The 21,561-nt window shown below is 53.5% G+C and overlaps 3 protein-coding genes and 1 long non-coding RNA gene across 8 annotated transcripts in view; 2 read left to right on the top strand and 2 right to left on the bottom strand.

The window, feature by feature from the left end:
* Window positions 1-701: 701 nt before the first annotated feature.
* CUEDC2 (CUE domain containing 2) lies at window positions 702-9,665 on the top strand. 3 transcript variants are annotated; one of them, XM_032445434.1, is made up of 10 exons: window positions 2,975-3,100; window positions 3,280-3,373; window positions 4,189-4,332; window positions 4,655-4,716; window positions 5,318-5,451; window positions 6,511-6,681; window positions 6,831-6,911; window positions 7,009-7,070; window positions 8,683-8,743; window positions 9,142-9,665. In XM_032445434.1, exons 2-10 carry the CDS (start codon window positions 3,300-3,302, stop codon window positions 9,286-9,288), a joined length of 936 nt encoding a protein of 311 aa, XP_032301325.1. In that variant the 5' UTR covers window positions 2,975-3,100; window positions 3,280-3,299; the 3' UTR covers window positions 9,289-9,665. The 3 variants fall into 3 exon arrangements, with proteins under 3 accessions (XP_015722144.1, XP_032301325.1, XP_015722145.1); XM_015866658.2 differs by lacking the exons at window positions 2,975-3,100; window positions 6,831-6,911 and adding an exon at window positions 702-834; XM_015866659.2 differs by lacking the exon at window positions 6,831-6,911.
* Window positions 2,905-6,513, bottom strand: LOC107315848. Its single transcript, XR_001556090.2, has 3 exons — window positions 6,404-6,513; window positions 6,027-6,193; window positions 2,905-3,012 (listed from the first exon to the last, which is right to left on the bottom strand). It is a non-coding gene; the product is annotated as an uncharacterized LOC107315848 (long non-coding RNA).
* A 99-nt stretch (window positions 9,666-9,764) lies between the features above and the next one.
* Window positions 9,765-13,825, bottom strand: FBXL15 (F-box and leucine rich repeat protein 15). 3 transcript variants are annotated; one of them, XM_015866657.2, is made up of 4 exons: window positions 13,744-13,825; window positions 12,378-12,627; window positions 11,189-11,691; window positions 9,765-10,857 (listed from the first exon to the last, which is right to left on the bottom strand). In XM_015866657.2, exons 2-4 carry the CDS (start codon window positions 12,555-12,557, stop codon window positions 10,668-10,670), a joined length of 873 nt encoding a protein of 290 aa, XP_015722143.1. In that variant the 5' UTR covers window positions 12,558-12,627; window positions 13,744-13,825; the 3' UTR covers window positions 9,765-10,667. The 3 variants fall into 3 exon arrangements, with proteins under 3 accessions (XP_015722143.1, XP_015722142.1, XP_015722141.1); XM_015866656.2 differs by lacking the exon at window positions 13,744-13,825 and adding an exon at window positions 13,417-13,592; XM_015866655.2 differs by lacking the exon at window positions 13,744-13,825 and adding an exon at window positions 13,141-13,268.
* Window positions 13,826-14,775: 950 nt separating this feature from the next.
* The window catches only part of PSD (pleckstrin and Sec7 domain containing), a 33,848-nt gene continuing 27,062 nt past the window's right edge, over window positions 14,776-21,561 (top strand). Inside the window, 1 exon segment of the mRNA XM_032445433.1 lies at window positions 14,776-14,868. The gene's annotated coding sequence lies outside the window, so the exon portion shown is untranslated.

Genomic DNA, 21,561 nt, shown 5'->3' with positions numbered 1-21,561 from the left:
GCTGCCCCCTGTGCTGCCATGTACTGCCATGTACTGCCATGTACTGCCCTGTGCTGCCATGTACTGCCCTGTGCTGCCATATACTGCCATGTACTGCCCTGTGCTGCCCTGTGCTGCCATGTACTGCCCTGTGCTGCCCTGTGCTGCCATGTACTGCCCTGTGCTGCCCTGTGCTGCCATGTACTGCCCTGTGCTGCCCTGTACTGCTCTGTACTGCCCTGTACTGCCCTGTGCTGCCATGTGCTGCCCTGTGCTGCCATGTGCTGCCCTGTGCTGCCCTGTACTGCCCTGTGCTGCCCTGTGCTGCCATGTACTGCTCTGTACTGCCCTGTACTGCCCTGTGCTGCCCTGTGCTGCCATGTACTGCTCTGTACTGCCCTGTGCTGCCATGTGCTGCCATGCAGCCCCCAGCAGCAGCCATGTTCTCGGCATATCCTCGCAGGAGTTAGCACCATCCCCTACACCTCTAACTTCTGTTTAGGGGATTTTTATGACCACTTCACCCAACAGAAGCGGCAGAGCAGAGGAAAAGCAGCGTAGCAAAGTGATGATTTCCATCCACCGGGCGGATAACTGCAGCACAAACAGCAGCAGAACGCACAGAGGCTGAGAACTCCCCTTGCGTCACAGGGGGGATTCGAACCCGGGGCCTCCGGTGTTGCAACGCGGCATTCCTACCACTGCGCCACCGGGGCCCACAACCAAGATGGCGGCGCAGGGAACACGCCAGCACTACGCCGCTCTATCCCTCCGCTCCCGCCTCTATGACCGGCGGCGCGTGCGCGCCCACGTGACGTTTTCAACTGCGCTGCGCGGGACTTGCGCCGGGACACAGTGAGCAGCGCGGGGGGGGGGGCGCGCAGCGATCACGTGACCCCAGCCCGCAGTCATGGCGGGGGCCGCACCGTGCGGGGGGTGCGGGGACATAGAGGGGACATGGGGCGGTGCGGGGCAGGGCGGGGATGGGGAGGCCTGGAAATGGTGTCCCAGAGTCGTTGTGCCCGTGTTAGGTCCCGTATTGCAGATCGCTATTGAATATAACATCACGATTGCGTGTTTGTTGTATAAGGTGCTTTGGTGTGCTATGTTCTATGCTCAGATGGGTGCAGAGAGGAACACGCATCAGTTTCTTACCCCAAAGGATCCATTTCAAGGTGTTTGTGAGCACATTATAATCAGATCCCTCTATTGCAGTACCCACCAAATCTGAAAGGCCACAGGACCATCAGAACTTGTCTTCCACAAGCCTCATTTGGCCAAGACCATTGAATATTACAAATCCCCAACGTGTTAAGTTTATAAGTCTGTTTACCAGGGAATAAAATCTCTCCCACTTGGCTATATACGTGATTAAATGCACGTGCATTTGTCTCTCAGGAGGTTTGTCCCTGTGGTTTTATAGGAGCAGAAATAGATTCCCCAGGCAAAGGGCAGTGGCTGACCCATGAAGAAATACTCGCCTCACCTCCTTCTATCCTTCATTGTAAGGCCGCTTTTGTCATTAAAAGGTTTCCTTTCTTCAAAGGCAGCCTAACATTGGCAGCCTAGCATTGGCGGCTTGGCTTCTCTGGATGTGAACCTTAAATCTTGAGTGAGCTGGTGGATGGATTTGTGTGAAATGCCAGAGAAAAGTAATGCCTGGTGGTGAAAACCTGGTGCCTTCTTCCCTCTCATAGACAGAAGGAAATGGCCTTTATTCAGATACAGCATAGTTAACTCTGCAGGAAAACATCTGAATATTTCCAGATGCTTCAAAACAGTATTTCTTATGGTTGGGAAATGGACTCAATACCAGCTAGTAACAGCCCGTCTCTGCAATACCAATCCTGAGTTATTTTTTGCTGTTTCTCTTGTCCCAGTCTGACATTTGCCTTTGATTAAGGAGATGAGTGACTTTGCCTATTTATTCTATTGATCAGGATAAGTTACCAGCAGCTAATTTATGAACCTCACAAAAGTGCCTTTGACATGGTGAATTGTGCTCTGTTGTTCAGGTAATTGGGTCGTCAGAAAATCTTACTGGTTACAGTATCTCTTACAGAGTATTGGCTCATTCATGGAAATGGACAAAATCTTTTTGATTTCCAGTTCACCAGACTGAGTAGGAAAGAAGTAAGCATTCTTACTTCTCTCTAACTGAAACTACAAGAGAGCACGTACTTCTATTAAGTAGCTTTTATTTCAGTTTAAAACAGCAAACAGTCTTTTCCAGTGTTGCCTTCCCTGGTTGTTCCTATGCTGAGTTTTAATATGTGTATGTTAGTTATACAGTGGTACAGCATTGATAACTCAATGTTCATTGCCTTGTGATTGGCAAATGTAAAGAAGGGTTTACAGATTACTTCTGTAGCCTGGAAACTTTTTGGCTGTTGTTCGTGGCAGTTTCTGTATATGCAGGCCCTTTCTTCTTCAGAAAACTCCATGCTTACACCAGAAGTTTACCCACACAGCAGTTTTTTAGACCCAAATTTGAAGGAGTGGTTAAGGAACAGCTTTTCCCTACCAGATCCAGTCCAGATCCACCAGCAACTGAAACAAGGCTGTGGGCAGCTCCCTCCGCCTATATTTCTGTGGGAGCTCTATGATTCTTAAAATCCCCCTGAGAGCTTTGTGTTATTAAGTGACCCTTATTGCAGCTGCCTTGCTTGTAGAATGGCTCATTTACCAAGCACAACAACATTCCTGTTTGGGCAAGATTCCACTGCAAGTCCATGCCTGACCTGGAGACCTTTGATATTTTGGCTGGCAGACTGGTTGTCTGTGCCCTGCTTGGTATTTTCCTGTAAAATCCAGCCAAGGTTTTCCTTTCTCCAAGAGACATTACCCTTCTTCCCACTCATTTTTGAGTCCAAGCAGCACTGAATACTTAGCAGATGAAAGGTCCACCCCTTTCTGCAGTGAGCACTCAAATCCACACGCCACCATTTCCCTGCCGGACAGCACAGCGTTCCTGCTTAGAATGTGTCTCTGAGATCCTGCAGCTGGGCATATCTGCATTTCCATCTTCACTTCCTGAAAGGAACATGTAAATGTACAACACAACTGCTTAGCGTCAGCATCAACACAAGCAGGAGATGCCCGAGAGGCTGGATTTCTTTGGGTCAGTACTCCAAGTGGATACAAATACTGCTTTCTGCCAGTATCTGACTACTGTTACCCAGGGGTGACAAGCCACTCTGGAGGAATTTATGAATGGGAAGAACACACTTGCCTTTTGATCTTGTTGATATCTACCATGTGCTTTTGAAATTACATGGAGTTTTCTCTCCTCTTTTTTAGAGAAAAGGGTTTAAGGAGACATGGAACTTGAAAGAATCATTCGAGACACACTGACACACTTCATCCAGTCCCACATCCCTGCTGCAGACCTCAGGTACGTTGAGTATTGTTTTAGCTTTAACTCTGCTTTAATTGTCCCTCTGTACATTATACTAAACTCCAAGTTGAATATTTGCAGCTTTCCTGCATTTTGTCTTGCTTTTCCTCAGGTGAGATCCAGGATGCAGGTCATTTGTACAGGTGTTGATGTAAATCCTTGAACTATGTTTCAGCATTACAGTCTAGCAACGTCATTTCTTTGGTGACCAAGATGATTAATTTCCTGCCCAGTATTTAATGTTAAAATACGGAATTCCTTTCATCCACAACAATCCCAGAAGGCTTTCTAAGCTGTACGCTGCTACATCAGAGCTCTCCCTGTTTTGAACTCTGCCCACATGCAGAGATACATATGCCTTGAGGCAGCTGGTTATGTAGCCACTGGCAGCAGTGATGCAAGTAGGTCAGCAGAGAACGCTGCATCACATGGAAATTGGAACTTGACAAAACATAATGACATCATGTAGAACACAGTCACCACCAAAGTCAGGATCTGAGCACTTGAAGTATTTTGGGTAGCTCAGCTGAAGTACCCATGAGAGCAGTCTCTAGACAGATGCAGTAGCTTTCATTCAATCCTGCCTAGGAAGATGAAAACACACAGCTTTCTGGATTTATCCATACATGCTTCCCACTCAATCACTGATCGTCTGCTGCTTGGCTTTACCAGTGGGAACTGCCCATAGGACACAGTGCATATAGGTCCTTCTGCTGTTCTATTAGACTCGAGGTTGGAGGCAAACAGAAGTGGAAAGAAAGAGAAATGCCCCTGTTCACCCTGCTTCTTTGTCCTGTGTTCTCTTTCTCCAGTGGGATGGATGATGTTTTCTTCTCTTATATTACGGGTGTCCTGGAAGAGCTGGGTTCACCAGAGTCCTCTGAGGAAACCTTTGACATGGACACCTTTGTGGAAATGATGGAGGCATATATCCCTGGCTTCGCAGAAATTCAGAGGTGTGCAAACACTTTTTTGTATGTGCATGTCACACACTGGGGGGGCTGGCCAAAACACATTAGCATCATAAATGCTTCTGTTGTATCCACATTGTGATGTATTAGTACCAAACCTGTACCGTTATAATTAAGCTAGGCTTTGCCTGAATGCACAAATCCTAATCTCAGGATAGTTTACAGGTTAGATTCTTGGCTATCTAGAATGCTAGTTTTGTTTACTGGGATTCCCCTCAAGCCTCATCTCTTTATAAAGAGTAAATCAAGTAGGATAGTCTAGTGCTTTAATTCCTCACCCTAATTATTCAGCATCTGTCTCTTGCAGTGGGAATGTCTGTGAAATGATGTTCTCTCTCTCAGAAAGGCTTGGTGAAGCACGTAACAAAGGTGAGTTAAACCTTGAAGTTGACAAAACTTACTGCTCTGCTCTCAGTGTCTTGTATCCTACCCTTTAAGAATCCTAATGTTGCCTTTTAGATAGAACAGGTGAAATATTTCTTGCAGTGACACAGAAAGAGCCTATAAAAAGAGATGCATCGGAATAACCTGACTACAAAGCATGCTGGGTTACACACAGCTTGGGAACCACCAGCATGTTTTCCTGGATTAAAAATCAAAATAACACTTAGGTTCAAAGTTAGAGGAAACACAAGGGAATTCTTAGACACTTAATAAAAATAGCATGAATACCCACAAACCAAAATGTAAGAGGACTGAGAATTCACAAGCAGTTCTACTCTGGTAAAGCACGGGTATGCAGAGTTCAGACACTCCAGCATGTTAGCACTGCCTTCCTGCAGGTCAGTATGAGTAGGGCTGCAGCTGTATTCACCAAAGGCAACAAGAACAGCAGTGCTTTCCACTGTCCTGTCATTTAAGAAAAGATTCACTTCAGCTGACAGTGCACTGACAAGCTCATACTAACAGAAAGCACAGAGCTCTGTACTTAGTGGGGCTGATCCTCAGTAGATGTCACTCTATTTTTAAGAAAAACCTAGCCAAAAAGCTGTGGAAAGCAGAACTGAAGTGCCCTCTGAAGACCTGACCAAAGGCCAGGAACCTGGAGCTGGAGTCTGCAAAGAGGAAAGGCTGTGCACAACAACAGATGGAGCCGGGGCCCAGGTATGTGTATCTCACAGAAAAGCAGGGTGACAAAATCCCCTAGCATTAGCCTACCGGTACCACCTAGGGCATTTTCTGGCTCCTACAGGAACCACAAGCATAGGCTGTGACACAGCATCACTGATGCCTGTGATCACCCCATTTTATGGTCTGAGCAAGACTGTGTACAAGTGGAAAGTTATGTGCTGCCAGAAGAGCACAAGTTGTCAACTCTGGGTCATCCTTTCCAGTCCTGAGGCAGCAAGGCAGAGGAGAGCTTGTCTTAGTGCTCTCCAAGATAGTAGAATGCAGTCACGATGCCTCCGTAGCACTAGCCACGCTCCACCCCACTTCACACTGTTCCATTCACAGTTGAGCTTGGTTACTGTTTATCTCCCTAGCTGTGATGCAGTGTCTAATGGTCAGATCTGAGTGTCAGTCCTGAAGACATCCATCCCACCCTCAACGATGTATGCTGTATACTGAGGTATACCACAGTGAGTCACTGGTGCAGCAGTCCTGGTTCTGCAGCTCCATTCAGCATGACCCATACTGCAAGCATTGCAGCACTTAGTAAATCCCCCTTAGCTCCTTACCTCAATCTCTGCTTGCTCTTTCTTCAGTACTGATGTTTTACTGCTCTGCAGTTCAATCGTTTTATCCATGCCCTTCTAAGAAATGCTGTTGCTGTGCTTCCTTCTGATGTAGTCAGAGGTCCCCATGCTTAGAAGCATCATCTCTTTGTGATCAAAGAGCACATAACCTTGCAAGGGAAGGAGTTCAAGCATTTGAACCACAGTGCCCAGAAAATTTATTCCTAAGGAGATAATAATATAGCCGGACCACAGAGACTAGCCAGGCCACAAAAGGCCTGTTTCCAAGAAGACTAAAATACAGGGAGAAGAGATTAAAGGGTGCGTTCTCCTTGTAGATATGGAGCCCTTTTAAACTCAAGAAAGGAATTTATACTCACCTTTATGAGAGAGAGCTTTCATCTAACAGCAGGTTGAATTTCCCAGCTTCACAGTGATACTTCTGCTCTGCAAAATCAGATCTCTTTGTCTCTCTTGCTCCAACTAGGAAGATGATGACTTGAAGGATGGTGTGGAGCTGCTTCTGGAGATGTTCCCTGCTTGTACTGTAAGCCAGGCAGAGAAGGCACTAGCAATGGCCCTGGGTAACTTGGAAGAAGCAGTGCAGTTAATTGTGGAAGAGAAGGTGGAAATTGGCACAGCAGGTGCAAGTGTAAAGGTACAGTACTCTGAGCTGGATGGCACCAGATCAATGAGCAGAGCTTAAATACATATATTCCATCTGGAGTGGAAAGTGAGTGCAGGAACTTTCTATGCTTCCAGCAACATATCAGAATCATCCAAAACAATGCCCCCCTCTCCCCTCAGCTCTCCAAGCACAGGCTGTGCCAACACCAAGCCAGCAGTCCAGAAGAGCTGTGTCTGGCACCCCACTTCCCCCATGAGCTGGTAGTACTGCATCAGCAGCTGGGCTTAGCTGAGTGAACAGGGCAGCTGTGCACCCTCTATGTTCTGCAACTCTAACACCTGCTTTGTTTCATCACAGGAGCTGGTACGGCCCCGCAGAGCACCCAACCATGAGGAACTAAAGCAGGTTATCTTACAGAAGTAAGTACCCAGAAAAGACAAATTCACACAGCAAAGGAGTTACCAATTTGTGAAAGGTTATGGTTGTCAGAATAGTGATAGGGTCTATGAAGATCTCGAACCGTATGATGTTTGGGAAGGATGCTATGCGAAGCTTACCTTGGTATACCTGAAACACATTCAAGCACACGTATAATCATTAGATGGGAAAGCAGGATGGGTTTTCTTTCAGATCTCTGGCACACAGCTTACCTCCATCAGTGGGGTCACAGCACTGGCTACGTGTGAGGTTTCAATCTCTTACAGGTATACTGTAAATCACAATGTTGTCATCTGAGGTCCCAGTTAAAAGGTTCAAGGCACAAATATCATCCTGCAGCTCAGGTAACACATGGTGCCTTGTAAGAACTACAGCAGCTCATTCATATCTCCATCCTTGGAGACAGTCCAAATAAGTCTAAAGATATCTTTAAGAGACTGCCTGTACAGCAACTGAGATCAAATCTCAGTTGCTGAAGGTGCAAGTTCAGCACATTTAAGGAAATCTCTCTGAAGTCTCCCTACGGACCTTCCAGGGAATGAAAGTGGCTTTAGATTGGTTTACCTTTATTCATTTCCAAATGCATTTAATTCTCAATAGACAACCCACAGTATGGTTTAATCAATCCACTTTAAGGTCTCAGCTTTCATGAGCATCCTCCTGTGGGCGCACACAGTGCATCTATCCAGCCATCTTTTCTACCATTTTACTCCTTCACTGGTGAGGGTGTAAACAACTGATGATACAGGAAAGCAAGAGCAAGCCAGAATGCCATCCAGCTAAAATTAACAATCCCAGTCCTTGCCTGTTTCCAGTGCAGGCTTGCTTCAGAGTAAAATGCATGGGAACAAAATGGAAAAAAAGCCAACACCAGCTGATAGTTAAGTTCCTAGGAACTTTAATGACATTTTGGCAACATCCTGTACTTCAAACATCACTCAAGCACAGGTACAGAGAGCAGATCACCATAGCTGAAGATACACAGGAACAACTATGCTAACTACTGAGGGAAAAGTCATGGTCAGCCGTGCTGTCCACCTACAGACCAGCTCTGAAGTCTCAATACTAACTCAGCAGTACAACAAGCAAATGCTTGGGCCCTGATGTTCCTTTTAAACAGGGAGTGAGATGATGCTTTTATTAAGTTGCTTCCAGCTCAAACTTGACTCCTTTTCAAGAAGCACATGGCGTGTGAAAGGCATGCCATCTCCTCAGGGCAGAAGCAGCCAGCTTGGCTCTGTGACCTTTTCCTTTGGCTGCCATCACACCAACTGAAAAGGAGCAAAGTTGCCCTAATGGCAGAGCATGCCAGACCTCAGCATCTCCCTTTGTTTTAAAGGGGCTATCTGCTTTCTCAACAGCCTAAGGTTTTGATAATGTTCACATATGGCCACCTATTCCATGAGAATCCTCCTGAATTCTCACCAGAAGGGTGACGCTCTTCTTACCCATTTCATTCAGAAGGGAATCTTAAGTGCTCCTAGCTGCAATCTAGGCAAGTAGGACACATTGCACAGCCACAAAAGATAAAGGCTGTGAATAGCCCTAGGCAGTGCATATTGCAGTGTTCACTTAGTGCATCTTGTGTTTCAGATATATGATGGTGGATAGTGCAGAAGATCAGAAAACGCATCGACCAGCTCCACCGAAAGAGGTGAGAATAGCACACTGCCAGCTCCCCAGGAATTTGAATACCTTTGGCTACAAGGTTTAAAAAGCAGGCTGCACATTTAAAGAGCAGCATTACATACAGGGGAATTTGCAGCAGGCTGTCTCAAAAGAAAACTAGTCAGCTAAGAGGTGCTAATGCCAGGTCTGTTATTACCTGGCAGTCCTGACTAGCATGGTTCCTGCTCCCTCCAGCTTTTTCCCCTCTGCCCCCTCATCAGACCACTTTGTTCTCATCTTTTGCTAAGACTCCCAACACAAAGGACAGGTAACTCATCCCAACTAGTCTTGTTTTCCCCTTATCCCTCAAGCACAGGATTATGCTTGTCTCCCTCCTTCCCCAGCAGTGGCTGTCCATGCGATGTTTATGTCTTTCCTTTCCAGGCTCCCAAGAAGCTGATCCGCTATATTGATAACCAGGTGGTGAGTACAAAGGGAGAGAGGTACAAAGACATAAAGAAGCCAGAGAGTGAAGAGATGAAGAAAACTTACATCAGCCTCAAACCAGCCAGGAAATACAAGTTCCACTGACAGCTGTGTCCTCCTGCTCTTCAGCCTCCACCTCACTGGCCAGGTGTGAAGGATGGACACGTGGCACTAGGGATGAAGGGGCTCTCCTACCCAACACTAACTGGAACTAACCTAGGAGCCAGGACACGGCTTTCAGCTTCCTGAACTAACCCAGCTGATAAGGTCAAGCCTCCTCTCCTTGTGTAGCTGCCCTTCTGCCCCTGGGGCACTCCACATTGGATGTTGGGAGCCTGGGCATACTCTGCTATTCCTTGCATGGGACATTAGATCTAAAAACGTAGCTTGTGGTTTTGCAGCAAGCTTTTTAGAAATCTCTGTGCACTGTTGCTTTGAGTGCAAGTGTTAATAAAGATGATGTGAGTTGGTGTGAATTTCAACTGAAGCATGCACATGCTTTACAGACCCTACACTGATTTCAAGGGAAAGACAGGAGCAGGGTCATCTCCTAATCACTATCTTCATCATGCTTACTAGAATTAGCTACCCTTTGGGTTGACCACTTACTGGATGCAAAGAATAAGGATATACTCTAAACAAGAGCTGGGTTCTCCCTGCCAGCACAACCTCCAGCACTCCATGAACTCCAGCTGACAGCACGGCCAGGTCATTTGGCAGTTGCCATTTCTAACCACTATTGTATGACAAGGCTGCAGCTATGCAACATGGAGCAGGATGCAGGAGCAGGCGTGGGTACTGCAGAGATGTAAATCAACCTGGGAGAAACAAATAGCAAGAACCAGCTGCTCTCAGCAACAGTACAATGAGGTTTGGTGCTTTTCCTCTACTGAAATTGCAGTTAGGAGCACATTCCCCTAGAAAATAATTCCTGCCTTGCACTAACCCAGTGCCTCTGGCAGGGTGTTAGCTCTGCACACACATGCTGCCATGCTGAGGCTGCAGGCTGGAGATGGGCTCACATTGCCTTCTTCCCAGAATGAGGGCTGCCAGCTTTTCTCCTTACTACTCCAGCTGGTGTGGATTGTTCTCAACATCTCTGCTGGCATGCCCTGTACACATTGCCCAGATGACAGTCCACAGTCCTCATCAAACATTCTCCTGCTCTCTGCACAACTGCAACTTTGAGATTTAAAATACAACAAATAATAAATCCTGTGTATTAGCTGGTCTGTTCAGCACTATGGTGTTCCTGCAAGTCCCTCACTCTCTCCGCACTGCTTTGGAGAGAGTTACACACAGAGCTCACTCACAAATGTGCAGTAGCTGTTAGACAGCCCCAGAGAGAAGAGTGAGCCCCTTTTGGGCCAGCCTCACCAACAGGATCGACTTCTCCCTCTGCACGTCTCAGCAGCAAACAGTTCTGGCGTCCACCAGGGATCCCAGTGACGTGTTGGTCCCCCCTCCCAATAGCAGCAGCAGTTCTAAATCTGGAGGTTAATGAAAGGGGCAAAGCCAGCCATGTCCTGCAGAAGAACGAGAGCCGTCTGCGGCAAAGGCTCCACATCCAGCTCCACTCCACGGTTTCGGAGAACACTCAGGCTGGACTCAGCCACATTGTGACAGTGCTTCACCTTCAGTGAGCGCAGCTTGGGACAGTACTCAGCCAGAACCCTGAAAAGACAGAGCACATGCAGGTTGTATGCCAGACTTCCATATGCATAACTCACCAACACAACCTAATTTCCACTCTCAGCAGCCACACACACGTCATCCTTTGAAAACAGCACAAGATTCTCCAAGAGAATCAAAAAGAACATGGTCAGACACCCTCCACAACATGCTGGGGGATTTGCTTTCAACAGCAGGGAGGGCCTGCTAGTGGCTCTGCCCTAAGATGACTCTCCAATTGCTTTCAGTTGGAAGAAATCAGACTTGCCTCCCCAGGTCTCTTCTACCCACCCTAGACAGGTGTCCACACCCTACTTCCCACATTGTTCAATACCTGATAGAGTCATTCTTGACACGCAGACACCCTGTGAGGTCCAGGTGCTCCAGCTCAGGACAGCACTTGGCAGTCTCCTCTACTGCCACATCACCCACGTTGGCATTGACAGCTAGAGAGAGAGACTTGAGCCTGCTGCACTTCTGCACCAGGTAGCAGATGGCCTCATCCTTCAGCTGCCGACAGGCCGTCAGGTCCACAGCCTCCAGTGCCTTGCAGCGGTCAGCCAGGCTGCGCAGGGACAGGCTGTCCACCCACTCACAGTGAGCCAGGGAGAGCCGCCGCAGGTTGGGGCAGTTCAGCGAGATGACCATCAACGCGTGGCAGCTGAGCTGGGCACAGCCCTTCAGCTGAATGTGGTGCAGGTGGTGGTTCCGCATGATGACTGGGAGCAGCTCCCTGTCCGTCAGCCAGTCAGAGCAGTTCTGGAGCTCCAGCTGCTGCAGCACTTTGTTGTCCTTCAGCAGGTCGAGGAAAGCATCTCTAGGGACAGCCGAGCTGATCTGCGTGGGGAACCCAGTAATAGCATGGCATCCCCATAGACCTCAGATTGGCATGGCTCAGCCTAATGCTCCCCAGAGTCCTATTCCCTTCTTCTTTTGCTCCGTAACTCCGAAGTAACCAAAGCCACCCCCTCCCAGTCCTAGAGCAAACCGTGCCACCAAGCTCTTCTCCACAGAGCACCTCGTGCCAAGGCTGCTGCCACAGACTGGGAGATGCTCTCTACCTCTTTCATCATCTCTGCATTTACACATTTACAATGAGCTCTCCATCTCCTCTCTCCAAAACCTCTATGACAGACCACCCGGGTCTTCACAGTGCAGCAGTCACCACTGCCCAGGTACCAGGCAATGTTTCCATGAGCACGCACATACCTCATCTCCTACTAAACCCATCCCATTGCACAACCCCTGGTGACAGTCATCGGGCTGTGCCACTCTGAAGCTGGCAGCATTTATGTGAGCCACTGCCCCATAATGGTCTAGGTGGAGTTTCCAGGCTCACTCCTCTTGCTAAAGGCAGTAGTGGCATTGCTGGGCCCTGAATCACCGCCTCACCTCCCCGAGCCCATCTGCCCAGCCAGACACACAAGCCACCAGCCCAAGCTCACAAGCAGAAACCTCCCTGTTCCCTTACAGCCAAGTTTTCCCACATCAGCACATCCACAGCACCAGAGCCATACCCATACCTGGCTGGAGTCAAAGCATCGCATGTTGGCCAGGTACAGTTGGATGAGTGCCTGGAACGCCTTGCTGACCCTCTGCAGACCCAGGAGCTGCCGCAGCGGCAGATGGCAGAGGATGTGAGGGACCAAGATGTCCTCCCAGGGCAGGTCCAAGAGGCATCCCCTCGAAGGGGTCAAACTCATCGTCGGCCGCCAGGGAGCCGGGCTGTGTGGGAGCCAGCCAGCGCCACTCCACAGCTACAGCCGGGCGTCTCTAGGAGGAACGGACAAAGAGAAACACTCAGCAGCGTCCCTCACTGCCGGCCCAAAGGTCGGGAGGCAGCAACCGAGCGGGGCACCCGCCGTCCGGGACTCCAGCTCCCAGAGCGGCAGCTCACGGCTCCGGAACGCGGCTCCGGAACGTGTCCCCGGCCCGCAGCGCCCCGCGGCACAGCGGCAGCTGACCGAGGAGCCCCGGCCCCAGCAGTTCAGCCCGGAGCCTGCGCTGGGACCGCGCCCGGCTCCCGCACCGAGCAGCTCCGCACCGAGCAGCTCCGCCCCGCGCTAACTCCGCTCCGCGCCGGCCCTGCGGAACCCGGCGGAGCTGGGGAGGGAGCCCCGCACTCCCCCGGCCCCACGACGCGGGGAGCCCCGGCAAAGCAGCCCCGGGGGCCTACAGGGCCCAGCACGAAGCGGTAACGGCGGCGGCGGCCCGGTGCGAGCGTTCCTGCGCACCCCGGGCACCAAGAGCCGCTCGGGGCCGCCCGGCCCGGCCCTGCCGCGGTACCTGCGGAACCAGCGGGACCCGTCCGGAACTCCGAACGCAGCGACTTCACCCCAACGGGCCTCCTGCCGCCCGCCGGTGCCCGCAGTGACGTACTACCACCCCGTCCCCGCCCCCTGACGCCATGTCCCTCCTCTCGGCGTCCCGCCCCGCCCCCAGCCCCCGCCCACGGCCGGCAGGAGGCAGCGAGACGAGAGACCCGACACGGCCCGAGGGGAGCGGGCCGAGGGAGTCGAGCACGAGTGCTCCGGGTGCCGGTCATCCCCGTGCCCAGCTCACAGCAGCAGCTCCAGCCCCGCAGCTGTCCCTATTCCCCTGTGCACGGCGGTGCCCGGATCCCATCTATCCGTCTCCCCGTCGCTCTGCCGCTCCTCCTGCCCTGCGGTCACGCAGTTCCCCTGTTCCCGTTGCTCCCGCAGCCCCGCACCGCCCCGACCCACGGTCCCACGCACGCCCCTGCCCCTAGCGGGCGGCCCTGCGCATGCGCAGCGCCGGGCGCTGTCCGTTCAGCACCACGCGGAGCCGGGACCCGTTGGGAGCAGCCGCTGCCGGTGAGCGACGGCGCCGCCCCCGAGCCCCGTTCCCAGCCCCGGTCCCTACTCTGACCTCCGGGACGGTCCGAGCCTCGGGCTTCTTCTCCTCCCGGCACACCGACCCGCAGCCGCTGGGCCCGGCTTCTCCGCCCCGGTGCCCGTACCGGTAGGACTTTGCCCACCGGTGCCACCGCCCTCGCCCCGCCCCGCCCGGTCCCCGCAGAGCAGCGTGTCCGTGCCGCCTGCGGCCTCCGGCACCAGCGACGAGGGGCCCGAGCCGTTCTCGTTGCCGTTGCCATAACGACTCCAGTGGGAATCGGAGCGGCTGTTCCCTCGCGGTCCCAAATTCTCCAGGAAGGAAGATCTCGCCTTCCCTTCACGGCCCACTCATTGCTTGCCAAGGAGGGTGGCTGGGGAAAGGTGCCTCGGTGCCGGCTCTATGGGCACGGATAGCACTGCTCTCAATGCAGGCAGGGGATTGCTGCACTCAAGAGGTCCCATGTGCCCGCAGCACTGGGCTCTCCGCTGATGTCTGGCAAGGATCCCCTTGTTCTCCCTTGGAGGTGATGCCTGTGTCTCCATTACTGCTCGCCTGTGCAGCTATAACTTGGTGCCAGGAGCCCTGGCTGGGAGCCCTGGCTCATGCTAAGCTCTCACCAATCTGTGCTGTGCTTGTGGTCCTCCCCAAGCAGCACATGTGTGGGGCTGGCAAGTGCGGCCACGCTGCTCCTGCACCAACCTCTGCTGGTGTTTTTCACTCCTTGCCAGCTGGGCTGGTTGAGTCATTTCCCAGGAGCCTGCTGGTAGCAGGGCTGAAAGCAGCCCAGGTACAGCCTGGGTACCACAGGATGTAACAGAAGCAGAAGTATGACTGACTGTCCTTCCTTGGTCTCAGCTGCACGCCCTGGGCCTGTGGCAGGGGTAGGAGGGGACCCAGAAGCGGCTCAGTGCCGCTGGGTGTATGGGTGCCCTCCAGGCTTACATCCTCGGGCAGTCAGCAGGCAGGTTCATCTGTAACTTCTGCCCATGGCATGCAGCGTCATGCAGATACTGGGATCCGTGGACAGCTGTGAAATACTCAGACTGTTCTGTTCCCTGTACACAGGCTGTCTGCAGATGCTCCTATGCTGTAAGGGAATTTGTTGAAGCACAGCATCGGGATGTCCAACAGAGCTTCCACCCTAGGCCTGCAGCAATGGTAGGTCCCAACACAATGTCTGTGAGGTTGTGCTGCATGTGAAGTGACTGTGGTACAGCTTGGACCTGGGCTAAAACTCTCCCTGGGTCACTGCTGGCGCCTTGGGTTTGAAAGAGCATGTGGGAAAGACTGTCTTGACTGCTCCTGGAGAATGAGAGGTCTGAAGATTTTCTAACAGTACACAGTGGGCTGTGTGTCCTGCTATCCCCGGCACGGTGTGTGCCTGGTGTCATGCAGAGCTCCAGCTCCTGGGCTGGAGACCACTCTTAGCCAGGTGGGTGAGGTGAGCACGGGGGGCTTCCTTTTTTTAGGAGGACTGCACCCTATGGCTCACCAGGCCCTTCACTTCTATACCCTATGAAAGATACCATTTTGGACCGTCTGAGGCTTCCTGTTCAGCAGCAGTTCTGGGCTGAGTGCCACAGTGCTTGTGGGACCACTGGGCTGTGTGTGTCACAGCTGAGAACAGACCTTTAGTGGGTGACACCAGTGAGCTTGCTGCCACCCAGTGCTGCTGCTACCCTGCGAGAGGACAGCTTTCTGCGTCAGGCATTGAGCTGATCCTGGTGACGAGGAGTGGGCTGAGCCAAGGGCAGGGAGCAGATTAGCTGACAATGGCCACTGCAGCTTTCCTGTGCCTCCCTTGTCAGCACATGGGTCTGGCTGCTGGGAGGCAGACCTTGGGCTGATCCTGCCGGTGTCATCCAGCTCTGCTGGTGTCTGTGTGTGAGGTGCCCAGCACAGTGGCTTGCTCTGGATCTAGTGTTTGGGATACTGGGGACTGCAGGGAAGGAGCCCTGTGTATAGGAGTGCTGCCCTCAGGCCAGGAGCCCAGGCTTTGCTTCCCTGATCTGTGGCAGAGTTTGGGCCAGTCCATCCTGTCACCCCTGGCTTGCCCTTGCACTGATAATGTAGCTATTTCCATGTCAAAGGCATGCTCTGAGGATGGCAGAGCTTCCCAGGCCTGCTGGGGTCCAGCGTAGTCTGGATGATGTGCTCTGCTGATAGGAGGCTGTTGCAGGTTCTGAGATGGTCCCCTGATGTGGTGGCTGGGCACCTCACTGGCCAAGTGTCTGCAGCCTTATTAAGGCTTTAGGGTGTTTGCAATTTTTTACTAGAGACAATCTGAGTCTACAATCGGTGTTAAAATATATACGGTGAGATCTAAACAAACCTACAATCAGATCAAAGTAAAGTAAAGCCCAGGTGGGCAACTGGGAGACTGCCTGGTGTCTGGTCTGGATGCTCAGCTTCGTCACTACACCTGTAATTACTCCTCCTCATTTGATATTTCAGTTTCCACACTTCTCACAATTATGTATGTGCCCACGCTCCCTCCCTGCTTTTAGGCAGCATGCCTGGGGCTCGCCGTCCCTCTTCTGCAGCAAACACTCCCTGAACCCACTGCCTGATCCTCCTTGCACCCTTTTGCCTTTCTCCATGTGAATCCAAAGGAGGAGAGGCAGCATCACTCCACACTGCTGCAGCTGGAGAACGGCTCCAAGGATCTGTGCTGCAGTGTGCTGCCTACTGGGAGCCCACACTGCTGACCTGCAGGGCTGCCTTGTTCCAGGCTAACCTCTCCTCCCTGTGGGTCTGAGCCTGTGGGCTCACTGCAGCACACACCATGCAGCCAGACCCTGCCAACTGGTTTCCTTCAAGACCATCTTTTCCCTGAGCATCTTTTTACCAAGAGATACTCCCACACAATTGTTCCCTTAACTGCTGTGTGGGGAGATTATTTATGGCTCTAACTGTGCTAAGGCCCCACCTCCCACGTTCCCAGGACAGGTTCTACCATGATGGCATTTTTGCCTTCGTCCTGATGGAGCGATGCTGGTGCATGCAGACACCCAGAGCTGTGTCCTCACCCACCCCCAGCAGGTGAGTGCTCCTGAGCTGGGGAGCAGGAGGTGCCAAGGGGTGGCACATCTGTTCTGTGCTGTGTGGGGCTGGATGGTGTGGTGAGTGTCAGGGCAGGGTGTCTGTGCCATTTATCTGTAACCAGTGGCCCAGATAAGTGCAGCTGCCCATTAATGTCTTGGCTTGTACTGCAGTGGGTTTTTAATATCTAGTGAAGATGTGGTTGGGTGTTGGCACAGAAGGGATTAATTAGAGCTGTGTAGTTAAGTCTGGGCCCTGGGGGAACGCCGTGACTTCAGCAGTTGCCTTGAGCCTCGGTGTGGAGATAAGGGGAGCTCAGCTCCCCTCCAGGAGCTGCCTCCTGTGGGACTGTGCTTGCAATACTGTGGGTCTGCCCACCAGAAGGGAGCTCTTGCCAGCAGGATATCCACATCTGCAGGGCTGTGCTGCATCCAGGGACCAAAACGCTGCTTTGCTGGCTTGGTCAGCAGCCTAAGTTCTTTGGGATGTGCTGGGGGGCCACAGCGTGTGGGTCCCTCCTGCCAACAGGCTCTGTGTGGTGGCTGGGACAGCCCGATGTCCTTACTGGTGCCTTACCTTGCCGATGGTGCGAGCACAATGTTCGTGGTTGATCTGTCCTGGTGTCAGCTGGGTACAGGAGGGAGAGGTGCAGCACCGGTCTGTGGAAGTGAGCGAGGACAAAGGCAGCAGCAGTTACACAGAGTGCTGCTGGACGCTGCCCAAAGCTGTGCCGGGGGGCCTGGCAGGGACCAGGAGGTGGGACAGGGTGATTTGCGGCTAAGTGAGACCTTGCAGGGTGATGCTGTATATGTGTGTATGGACTGGAGGGGTCAAAGTGCCCAAATGACAGCAAGCAGAGAAGGTGGAAGGCTGTGGGAAGGCGAGGGGGCACAACAAAGCAGCAGGTGGAGGTGGGGAACAGCAGCACTAGGAGGGCCATGGTAGGTGCATACTGGGGAGCTGGGAGCCATTCCACTTGGTTAAATCTGACACTCCTTCTCGGGCTTAGAGAAAAGCCTTCCCCCCACCCTGCTGCCATCAAGAAGCTGCTGAAGGAATCAGGTCGTTGATCCCGTGGCAGTGAGGCCCCTAATTAGCCCAGCTCTGCTCCAGTCTGCCGAGGAAGCTGTCAGTACGAGGCAGCTCGGGGACCCGTGGTCCCCAGCGTGGGGGAGAGGGGCTGTGCAGGCAGCAGTCTGCAGGAGGAGGGGAGAAAATGGCAGTGCTTCTATGCATTAAAGATGAGCAGAGCGGGCTGCTCCCTCCCCATGTCCCCACACCCGGGCAGGGACAAAAGGACACGCTTTCTGGGTGACAGCAATGGCAGGCAGGCATGGAGCCGGACTCACTGCTGGAGGGGATTACACCTAGAAGGGTGCTCTGCTTATGTTCCTCCTGCAGCACAGCGTGCACAGGGGACAACCGCTCTCCTGGGCCTCTCCTCCCGCACACCCATAGTAACGATTGCCAGGCTAGGTAATAAAGCACTGTTAAATAGTGCATTGATCCAGCAGCCCAGGCAAGGGATGAGCACTGCTGCCAGCTGCTGCTATGTTCAGGCCTGGTGCTGGCAGCACGGTGGCCAAGACCCTGGCACCCACTGCCCCAATGGGCAACATATGGGATGGTTTTATTCCCCAGCACTGCAGCATGGTGCAGTTTCTTGACACCACAGCAGTATTTCCCATGGCCTGGGACGTGCAGCAGCTTTTGGCCCTTTGTCTCCGCAGACCCCAAGCAGTGACGGTGTGCAGTGCACAGCAGCACAGCAATGACCAGGACACATCCCCATGGGAATGTGCCCACTGCTGCTCAGGGACACGCCTCCCTGGCAGCGCTCACACCCACAGGTGCGTACGAACAGGCTCACGGTGGCAGGTGGGGACAAGCACAACGGGACACAGAATGAGCGCGGTGTTACCCAGGGATGCACCAGCAGGGCATGAGCACGGATACCCTCAGCGTGGGGCTGAGCTCGGTGTTACCGGAACAAGCACAAGGACACGAGGGTGGCGTCACCCCGGTTAACGCACACCGGGCCCGATGCGGTGCGGTGCGGTGCGGTCCGGCCGCCCCCGCCGCCGCGTGTCCCGGTGCCACCGGGCGGGGCGGGGCGCGGAGCCCTGCGGGAACTGCCATTGGCTGCCGGTGCTGTCAGCGGGGCGGAGTGACGGCCCCGAGCCGGGATTAGCGCGGCGGGGAGCGGCGGGTTGCGGCCGGTGGCACCGCACCGCACCGCGCCCGACGGGGCGGACCGTGCCGTGCCGTGCCGTGCCGTGCCGTGCCGTGCCGTGCCGTGCCGTGCCGTGCCAGCAGCAGCAGCAGCAGCAGCGCCAAGCAGGATGCGGCGGCGGCAGTGGCAGTAAGGCGCGGGGAGCGGAGCGCGGCGGGGCCGGGGGCCGGAGGCCGGAGCAGCGCGGCGGGGGCGCGGGGAAAGTTGCGGCAGTTGCTGCGGGGCCGGAGCGGGCGGGAGCCGGGCGGGCCGCAATGAGCGGCGGTGCGGGTCTGCGGGGGCAGCAGTACGTGTCCGGGCGGAGAGCCGGGCGGGCTCCTGCTCATCCGACTGGCTGTCACATCCACTCAAGGCTGATCCCGAGCAGACGGAGGCGCGGGGCGAGACGGGCCGCGCTGGAGACGAGGGAGGGGGCGCGGGTCCTTCCCCAGCCCGAGGGGGGGGCACGTCTTCTCCTCGGCGATCCCTCGGTAACGGGTCCCTCGCGGCCGCCACCTGTTTGTGCCCCGGCCACAGAACCTGCGGGCTCCCCTCCTGGACGACCGCTGTCCCCACATTACTCTGCGTCCTTCGAGAGCGGAGGCTCCTCGAGGCCGCCCCCACCGGACCGCAGCCCGCCCAGCCCGGCTGTCCCCGTGTGCAGCTGCCGCTGATGGCAGCGGACCCGTGCCCGGCACGGCGGCACAACCCGTCCTGTGAATTCAGAACCTTCCCCCTCTGTTCCATTTCTTGCCTCTTCCCCGGCATCCTTCCGCAGCGTGTGCGCGTTGGCCCTACACACACCTCGCGTGGGTGTGCGCTTCCCCTGCAGCGTAAGCAGCGCCGGGCGTCTGCTGCTTCACCCGCGTCGCCCCGCTGAGACGGGCAAGCGCCGGCAACGCGAGCAGCAATCGGGTCCCTCCGGAACAGCCTGTGGGCCAGGAGGAATCCCCGGGCACCGCTTTGGTGCTCAGAGGTGACAGCCAGCAGTAGTGAGTGCCTTGTAGGGGCGAGATGTGGTGTCAAACAAGTGAAATTCCCGATAGACGTGCAGCCCCTGCCTGCCACACTGCTGCTCCTGAGTCGTCCCCTATGACACGTGTCCCGGTGCTGACCGTGGCTTTCCTGGGCATGGGAGCTCCTGCCCAGCCTCCCTCAGGAACCATCAGCTCAACCATTCATCACAGTGATTTAAAGAGCATTGCTTTGATTCATAATTCAAATTGGCGAGCAGGAAGCCTCAGCCACACCACTGATTTTTCATCTGTTGCATTTGTGCTTTTCACCTTTCGTCACTGGAGAAAGGCTCACTCTGCTGGATGAGGGGGCAGCCCAGCTCCAGTGGCTTGCAGGCGGGCATGGCCTCTGCTCTGCATTTGATAATTCCCCTCCGATAAGCAGGAGGACGTGCTGTGCTCATCCCATTTATTTTAGCAGTTACCCGCCTGCATTGCAATGGGCTGTTTTTTATAGATTCCTTATGTTACAGTGCATGCCAACTATTTTCTAGTGATAACTTTTCTCCTTGGCATGTGTGTCAGTTTGCATTTAGATAAAAGTGGGGTTTCACTTGAAATAGATGACCCAGCATTTGTGTTATTTATCAGTTAAGCAACCTTGAACGGGAATACAACCATAACAGGAGAAAAGATTATAAAAACAGTAACCGACATCTTAAACGGGAGAGTATTTTCTGCAGGCAGTGGGTTATGGATTGCAGCTCGGTAGGAGCCATGTGTTCTGCAAGTGTAGTAGTGCAGATAGAGATGTCTGCCCCATGTGGGTGATTTTGGCTATTTTATTAAGAGTTATGTCTCCGCATCTCCTCAGCCTAAACACCGTTGAAAATCCAGTCCTGCGGCCTTCAGTTTAACCCTGTCTGGTTTGCTCTTAGCAGCTGGGAGAAGAAAATGCGTATTCCTTCACCAGCATTTGGGGTTTTTGCTTTCAAGTGCTGAGATCTAAGCACAGGAATTGGTGCCTCTGCACTCGTGGGGAACCAAAAGCCCTTCCTGCACACCAGCAGCTTAGAGGATTCGGGGGAAGATTCCAAGTGTGAGCTGTGCTGAGAGAGCAGAGCTGGCAGTGCTGCCTGCAGGGCCGCCAGGCACCGTGTCCTCCCATCCCGCGCTGTGTCTCACCGCCCTGGGGTGATGGGTGTCTCGACGGGAACATCCCGAGCTGAGCCGTGCTGCTGGCTCAGGCGCACTCGGCCCCCAGGCAGGGCTGTCTCAGCTGCCTCTGTTTGGATCCACCGGTGCTGACAGCTCTGTCTGTGCCACAGATTGTGGCTGCGGCATGTGATGGGTGACACACTTCAAAACACAAACTGACCTCCAAAGAGACCGGCTTCTTCCTTAGGCTGCTGGTATAAACTCATTCAGTCTGGGGGTATCTCAGCTATCGCATATATCTTTTTTTCCCCTTATAGGGGTGATATTAGGTGGCTACAGGTAATAAAATATTCAGCCTAAGTCAGGGTAAATGAAACCGATTTCAATGCACACAGCATGTGCTCCCATTGCATCTGTTTGCTGCTGGTCTGTAGAACAGTGCTGGAGGATCAGGGAGAGCCAGGGACAGCAACGCTTCTCAGG

Source organism: Coturnix japonica, chromosome 6 (genome assembly GCF_001577835.2).
Source record: "Coturnix japonica isolate 7356 chromosome 6, Coturnix japonica 2.1, whole genome shotgun sequence".
In the NCBI taxonomy this organism is placed as follows: domain Eukaryota; kingdom Metazoa; phylum Chordata; class Aves; order Galliformes; family Phasianidae; genus Coturnix; species Coturnix japonica.
Note: the sequence above shows the minus strand (reverse complement) of the source record. Positions and strands in the feature narration are given on the sequence as shown.